The sequence below is a fragment of the Mytilus galloprovincialis genome, chromosome 2 (genome assembly GCF_965363235.1).
Source record: "Mytilus galloprovincialis chromosome 2, xbMytGall1.hap1.1, whole genome shotgun sequence".
NCBI lineage: Eukaryota > Metazoa > Mollusca > Bivalvia > Mytilida > Mytilidae > Mytilus > Mytilus galloprovincialis.
Genome location: NC_134839.1, coordinates 58,391,713 through 58,400,616, shown reverse-complemented (window position 1 = coordinate 58,400,616; position 8,904 = coordinate 58,391,713). Strand labels below are relative to the sequence as shown.

General features: G+C 31.5%; 1 protein-coding gene across 1 annotated transcript in view; it reads right to left on the bottom strand.

The window, feature by feature from the left end:
* Positions 1-3,867: 3,867 nt before the first annotated feature.
* The window catches only part of LOC143063960 (eIF5-mimic protein 2-like), a 46,959-nt gene continuing 41,922 nt past the window's right edge, over positions 3,868-8,904 (bottom strand). The window contains exon 14 of the mRNA XM_076236425.1: positions 3,868-4,169. Coding sequence (XP_076092540.1) covers positions 4,150-4,169 — 20 coding nt within the window. The 3' untranslated portion in view covers positions 3,868-4,149. The remainder of the gene's footprint in view (positions 4,170-8,904) is intronic.

Sequence of the window (8,904 nt, the reverse complement as noted above, 5' to 3'; positions counted from 1 at the left end):
TGTTGTCTCATTCACATAAACGTATAACACATATCCACAAGAGTTGACGCTTTACCCTTCATGGAAATGAAGAGAGCACATATTATAACAAATACAACTGCATAACAAATATTATTGAATTACCATTAGCAGTTCTCTTAAATGGGGCATAAGCTAAGTATAAGGACAATGAAAAAGATTAAGAGGTCTTGAGAATTAATTACCCATGAAAATGGAAAGTTAAACATGCCTGTACTAAAAGATGGACGAAAGATACCAAAGGGACAGTCAAATTCATAAATCTAAAACAAACTGACAATGTCATGGCTAAAAATGAAAAAGACAAACAAACAACAGCACACACGACACAACATAGAAAACTAAACAATAAACAACACGAACCCCACCAAAAAACTAGGGGTGATCTCAGGTGCTCCAGAAGGGTAAGCAGATCCTGCTCCACATGTGGCACCCGTCGTGTTGCTTATGTGATAACAAATCCGGTAAATAGTCTAATTCGGTAGGTCACATTCATGAAAGGAAAGGGGATTGTTGTTACGACGTAAGGAACATATCCGATATCATTTGTGAAACGGTTATTCCACGGTCAACCAACTCGTGATGGCGTCCGTAAAATTTACGAAGGGATGATTTCAACTTCACCATTTGGAACTCTTGGTTTAATAGCTTCCTAGTGAGCAGCAACCCTCTATCAAGAAAATCATGATAGAAAATGCAAGCACGGGAATATCGTATCAATTGGGAGATATATACCCCGTATGCAGGTGCTGCTGGAATGTTGCTACTTAGAAATGGGAAGTTCACAATTGGAAAGCTGAAATCATCTCTTTTGTAGTAAAGTTTTGTTTTCAACCGACTCTCATTGTCAATTTCTACATGTAAGTCAAGATATGAGGCCGACTTAACTGTATCTGTAGTATCTTCTATTTCTAGCTCGATGGAATAGATGCGTTCCACATAGTCACCAAATTTTTAATTATTTAGTGAAAGAACATCATCTATATAGCGAAAAGTAAAGTTAAAGGATATTGCTAACTTCTTATTTTTCTTCCTAAGAAGTTCCTGGATGAAGTCAGCCTCATAATAATAAAGAAACAAGTCGGCAAGTAGAGGGGCACAGTTTGTTCCCATTGGAATGCCGACTGTCTGTTGAAAAACACGTCCTCCAAACGTAACAAATATGTTGTCAATCAAGAAATCAAGCATCTTGATATCAGTTTCAGAGAATTTTTGTTTGAATCAGAGTGGTCCTTTACAAAGTAGGATTTATCCCTCCCTAAGACAAGATACTTGTATCTACAAAGATTTTTTTCTTCTCATTCGTATACTTGTACTGTAAATTCAGAAATTGTTGCTAGGTTTTTATTCATGTAATAATGTGACTGGTTGAGGACCACCATAATAAGAACTTGCATTCTATTATCTGATCCATATATCTGTATGCAGAAATTAGTCCATTCTGCAATAATTGCAATAATACACTCACTCTAAAATTTCTGAATTTACAGTAAGCTAAATAACAAAAAATAAATCTAAATTGTTTATTTTTATTTAGAAAAGGATGGTACAAATTTGCTGTACATGCACATATTTTAAATGGCTGCTATAAATTAGCACCACATGGTGATGTGTCCCTGATCTCTAGAGACCAGAAGTATTGGTATTTATACATCGTTTTGAAAACAATTTAGAGGTTATAAGCAGATGGATCATACTTTATGTATCAATTTCAAAGTAAATATGCATAAAACAGAAAACAAATTACTTGACAATAGTATATTGAAATAAGATTCAGAAAACTGAAAGATCAAAATGAATTTGTTTTTGTAAGTTTTAATTCCAACAATCCTGCTGAAAAGTCTCATTCCATGTGATAAGAAAAAAATAGCTTCAAAAATTCGAAATGAACTATGATTGAACAGCTTATTGTTCAAAACTAGAATTAATTTGTCCCAAATTGTTTTGAAAACATATACCATTTCCTCCCAAATTACAGATATTATATGAAATTGCACAATTATTTTATGAATATTCGTAAAGGCAATAAAATAATAGCCAGGTGTTTGTCAAAGGACTGCACATTGCACATTATCTTAACAAGACAGTGTAACGAAAAAGCAACACTAATTTTGGCTATTATCTATTTACATGAATATGTTAAGAAGACAGACATAAATGTATATTCCAACCAGCTACCATAGGTCAATGTGTTCTCAGAGATTTATCTTTGCTTTACACCTTTTTTTTTGGCAAACATGCACTTGTAGACTTGATAAATTCTACAAATGTGACAGAAAATAATTTATCATTGTTGACACTGAAAACATTCACATGTACTGTATTATATACAAACACATGTATATTTTTTTATATTTTAAACATTTGACAAGTTACTTAAAATGAAAACAACAAATCCAACAGCTTGTAACCATGGCAATAGTCCACAATATATTTTTTTTAAAGTTGTACAGTGCAACTTTGGTATAAAACCATTTTATAAACTTTCCAAGTATATACTTGGTAAATGATAGATATGGATCGGATCAAAATAAATTATAATTACATAAAACCATTTACATGTATTCACATTCTAAAACTACCTCAATAACATTTTGACTAAGTTATAATCTTTGTCACAATATTATATGCATACCTGAAATAGCACATTTATATGGTGAATGAGAATCTGTTATTGTAAGATGATTAAGAAACTGATGGTAAAGATCAAAAGTACAGAATGAGTGGAACTAAAACAAGGGAACGGTGTAACTAATTATTTTTAAATAGGACAGCACATAAAAATGATTGCGGTATTAAATGTTTACCCCTGACTGTTAGTTTGGATATGAACAAGTTTGTTTTCTATAAATCTTTAATCAAAATTCATTAAATAAATTATTTCAACAAATTGATAAGTTTATTCTTTCTACAAAAATGTCATACTTATATTTTAAATAATTCTTCAATTCATTGTTAAAGAGAACAATTAAATTTAACAACACAAATTCACATATAAATGCATATAAATGGTGGATGAGACTTAAAATTCTTTTTAGATTTCAAGATTGAGACTGTAAATGTTCCATAATGCATTAGAATTAGATTAAACTTGAACACATTTCCTTTCAAGACAGTAAAAGCTTGAAGGAAAGACTCATGGTAATGCAAATCATTTTTCACTTGCATCAAAGAGGCCAGTTCAATTTATTTTATAATTAGCCAGGTGGTTGAAATTCGATTTTTCTTTTAATTTGCATTATCTAAATACAAATGTACTATTAAGTGTAATTTATTATTTCCAAATTTTACAGTCAGATAAAACATACATTCAGATGTAATATCAAACAGTCAATTCCAATCTTTCAAAAACATCTTATATTTTGCTGCCCACAGAAAAAAGTATTATGATAAACCAATATGGTTTAAAACCAGTCAAACATGTGAAAATTTAAAGCATAATATTGAAAAATAATTCAACAAATCTTATTTGAGTTAAACCAGAAATAACATAATAATATCGGATTGCCCGTTTAGAATTAACGACTTTTAGTGAATGAAACAATTCATCCATGAAATCATTTTATATTTATAGTGAGATTTTTCTTTGCATCCATAACATCATATCAACTCTAATAATAGAAAATAAAAATTCAATTTATTTTTCAAAAACAAAATTATGTTGATGACATAGATACCTTGGTTATTGATGTTGATATTTCATTCTGCTTTTTATTTTTCAGTTAAAATACAACACTAAAATTTAAAACATAACAAGGGAAGGAAAGCTTATAAATAAGAAGACCGAGGTTCTCTGATTTAATATACATGACAGCTTCTTATGCAAGTTAAAAAATACACGGGAATTGATGCTGGTGTAATTATGATTTTTTTAATTCTGTCATGGACATATCATTACACATATACATTGACCTAAATTAATAATTAACATAAAAATTTGCAGAAAAAATTGGCATCAAATCTGTCAACTTTTTGTCTTTATTTATTATTAAGTTAATACAGTTTGCATCAGAACCATGATAATTCATGTACAGTTTTGTCCTCATTATGCACATCAAGGTACAAGATAATCCAAAGGGGAGCAACTCAAATTTTCCAAGGGAGGTAACTACATAACCACTGGGTCTGTATCTAGTCATCCTCTTCAGATTCTACAAAATAAATAATTTTCTTTTTACTTCAACATATTTTCATCAATATTTAAAAGCAAATTGAATTTGTAAAGAAACATATGTAATGAAGAATGTGTCTAAAGTACATGGATGCCCCATCTGCACTATCATTTTCTATGTTCAGTGAACCATGAAACGGGATAAAATCTCTGATTTGGCATAAAAATTAGAAAGATCATATCATAGGGAACATGTTTACTAAGTTTCAAATTGATTGGACTTCAACTTCATCAAAAACTACCTTGACCAAAAACTTTAACCCGACCTCGACCAAAAACTTTAACCTGAAGCGGGACGAACGAACGAACAGAGGAACATACAGACGGAAGGAAGGACGCACAGACCAGAAAACATAATGCCCATGAATGGGGCATAAAAATGACTAAAATTTTTAACTTTTTCCATTTAGTTTAAAACGAGATGCTCCACAGGGCGCAGCTTTATACAACTGCAGAGGTCGAACCCTGAAAAGTTTGGGCAAGTATGGACACAACATTCAAGCTGGATTAAGCTCTAAATTTGGATTGTGATTAAATAGTTGACACAGCATAGGTTTCTGACACAGAATGAATGTGGTCTAATAAACTTAAAATTTGTCTTTTGCCTTTGAGCAAAACTCCCAAAATCAATCCCAACCTTCCTTTAGTGGTCATAAACCTTGTGTCAAAATTTCATAGATTTCTATTTACTAAAACTAAAGTTATAGTGCAAAAACCAAGAAAATGCTTATTTGGGCCCTTTTTGGACCCTAATTCCCAAACTGTTGGGACCAAAACTCCCAAAATCAATCCAAACCTTCCTTTTATGGTCATAAACCTTGTGTTTAAATTTCATAGATTTCTATTCACTTATACTATAGTTATAGTGCGAAAACCAAAAGTCTTTCGGACACCGACGCCGACGACTACGGACGACGACGACGACGCCAAGTTGGTACCAATATACGAACAATAAATTTACAATTTATGCGGTGTATAAAAACCAAGAAAAATGCCTTTTTGGGACCTTTTTTTGGTCCCTAATTCCTAAACTGTCGGGACCAAAACTCCCAAAATCAATCCCAACCTTTCTTTTGTGGTCATAAACCTGGTGTTAAAATTTCATAGATTTCTGTTTACTTCCACTAAAGTTTTTGAGCGAAAACCAAGAAAAATGCTTATTTGGGCCCTTTTTGGCCCCTAATTCCTAAACTGTTCGGACCAAAACTCCGAAAATCAATCCCAACCTTCCTTTTATGGTCATAAACCTTGTGTTTAAATTTCATATATTTTATTCACTTATACTAAAGTTAGAGTGTGAAAACCAAATGTCTTCGGATGACGACGCCGCCGCCAACGTCATACCAATATACGACCAAAGAATTTTCACTTTTTGCGGTCCTATAAAAATGATAAACCTTTTTAAATCAGCTGTTGTAAGCAAGATTGTTCAAATGAAATTCTAGTAGTAAAGTCAATTGAATCAAATCATTTGACCCCATTTTTGATTTCAAATGCTTTTATTATTCATTGGATTTAGTTAACAATATGCAATAATTCTTATATGATTTGCATATCTATAAATACTTGAATTGGATTGGTCAATTAGAATTTTTCTCTAAGTTTACACTTCAATAAACCATGTTTCCGAAACTACTTTTGTAATCTATTCATGCGCGATACACAAGCTTGCATTGATCCCGGGATTTTCAGCAAATGGAGATTTAAAAACAATTGCATAACAGTTGTGACTATTCTAGTGCATAATATATAACAAAAAAAGAAATAAAATTAAAGCACTAATGCTTCGAAAATGTATAAAAATAAAATTTATTAAAATTCCGCGAAATTTCATGAAGGATTTGGCGAATTAACGTCATGGCAAAATACGACGTCATACGAATGGAGATTTTCAAGGGAAAGATTATTTCGTTACATGTATGCTTCAAATTCGGATAACATTTAATTAAAATGAAGTTTTTGAGGTAGGTGCTATTTCATTTAAAATTTTTATTTATCGGACATTGATGGTTTTTAGAAAGTCAAGAAGGCGGCGTACTCCTTAGTTACGACTTGCCATTGTGCTTTTGATGGTAAATACATATAGTAGCCATCAACAAAACAAATGTTTATTAAATATCACAAATGTTTGACTGAAGAATTATAAGGATTAAACACATTTTTTCTAGAGGTTATTGATGTGTAAACTGGGGCTCTTACTCACAAACTCAACATAAAAGTCCTTTGGACTTTTATTCAGATTGTGAGTTAATCGCCCCGGTTTACACATCAATAACCTCTAGAAAAAATGTGTTTAATCCTATAATATATAAGAAACTCAAAGAATCACTCATCAAGGGATTATCAATGATGATGATGATGATGATGATGGGAGTAATCTATAAATCAAGTACTGTAAATTCAGAAATTATTGCAAAGTTTTTATTGATTGGTATAATGCGACTGACTGAGTATCGCAATAATAAGAACTTGCATTTCTAATTTTCTATATATGTTACATATATGTGAGTGCAGAATTTCCTGACAACGCAATAATTAATCTCGCATTTTTGTCCTTTTTTCAAAAATTGTAATATTTCTGCATTTACGATAACTTAAGTTTGCATGACAAAAGAAAAGATAACCAGATGCTCCGCAGGGCGTAGCTTTATACGACCGCAGAGGTTGAACCCTGAACAGTTGGGGCAAGTATGGACACAACATTCAAGCTGGATTCAGCTCTAAATTTGGATTGTGATTAAATAGTTGACACAGCATAGGTTTCTGACACAGAATGAATGTGTTCTAATGAACTTAAAATTTTTGTTTTCTCTTAGAGCAATTCACTATGCTGTTGAATATTAATCCTCTCAAAAAAATGTTTGAAGAAATTTTCTTTTTTATTTATGAAATTTCAAATGAGAAAAATTGAACCCAATTTTTTTAGTCACATTCCCCTTTCCCTTATTCCAAAACTAATCTCAATTAAAATTTCTAATGGAGTTTGCAACAATAACTACTCATTTAAATACATCATAAAATATTAAGATGTAAAAAAACTGCTTGTTATCACTGAATGGTAAAGATTATTTTAATTTATCAGTTGGTAGTAAAAAGTGAATATACATTGTATATTGTATATAACAAAGATTTAAGTTGATTCTGGACAAAGAAAGATAACTCCAATTAAAAAAAATCTTGCTATTGCACAATATTTTGCAATTAGATATTTCTTGCTTACTATTCTGGACAAAGAAAGATAACTCTAATTAAAAAAAAATTTGCTATTTCACAATATTGTGCAATTAGATATTTCTTGCCATTGCGCAATACTGTGCAATTGAAAAGACTTGCTATTGCACAATACTTAATATAATAATTTTGGATCCTGATTTGGACCAACTTGAAAACTGGGCCCATAATAAAAAATCTAAGTACATTTTTGGATTCAGCATTTCAAAGAACCCCAAGATTTCAATTTTTGTTAAAATCAGAGTAAGTTTAATTTTGGACCCTTTGGACTTTAGTGTAGACCAATTTGAAAACAGGACCAAAAATGAAGAATCTACATACACAGTTAGATTTGGTATATCAAAGAACCCCATTTATTCAATTTTTGATGAAATCAAACAAAGTTTAATTTTGGTCCCCGATTTGGACCAACTTGAAAACTGGGCCAATAATCAAGAATCTAAGTACATTTTTAGATTCAGCATATCAAAGAACCTAACTGATTCATTTTTTGTCAAAATCAAACTAAGTTTAATTTTGGACCCTTTGGACCTTAATGTAGACCAATTTGAAAACCGGACCAAAGGTTAAGAATCTACATACACAGTCATGACAGTTAGATTCGGCATATGAAAGAACCCCAATTATTCAATTTTGATGAAATCAAACAAAGTTTAATTTTGGACCCTTTGGGCCCCTTATTCTGTTGGGACCAAAACTCCCAAAATCAATACCAACCTTCCTTTTATGGTCATAAACCTTGTGTTTAAATTTCATAGATTTCTATTTACTTATACTAACGTTATGGTGCGAAAACCAAGAAAAATGCTTATTAGGGTCCCTTTTTGGCCCCTAATTCCTAAACTGTTGGGACCTAAACTCCCAAAATCAATACCAACCTTCCTTTTGTAGTCATTAACATTGTGTTTAAATTTCATTGATTTCTATTTACTTTAACTAAAGTTATTGTGCGAAAACCAAGAATAATGCTTATTTGGGCCCTTTTTTGGCCCCTAATTCCTAAACTGTTGAAACCAAAACTCCCAAAATCAATCCCAACCGTTCTTTTGTGGTCATAAACCTTGTGTCAAAATTTCATAGATTTCTATTAACTTAAACTAAAGTTATAGTGCGAAAACCAAGAAAATGCTTATTTGGGCCCTTTTTGGCCCCTAATTCCTAAAATGTTGGGACCAAAACTCCCAAAATCAATACCAACCTTCCTTTTGTGGTCATAAACCTTGTGTTAAAATTTCATAGATTTCCATTCACTTTTACTAAAGTTAGAGTGCGAAAACTAAAAGTATTCGGACGCAGGACGACGACGCCGACGCCAACGTGATAGCAATATACGACGAAAAATTTTTCAAATTTTGCGGTCGTATAAAAACTTCATCAGCAACATTTTATATTGGCAAATAAAAATAGAAAATGACATCATAGTCATGTCTGGCAAATTTCCAACATACATTATCTAAAACATTTTAGATAAGATAAGGAAAAAA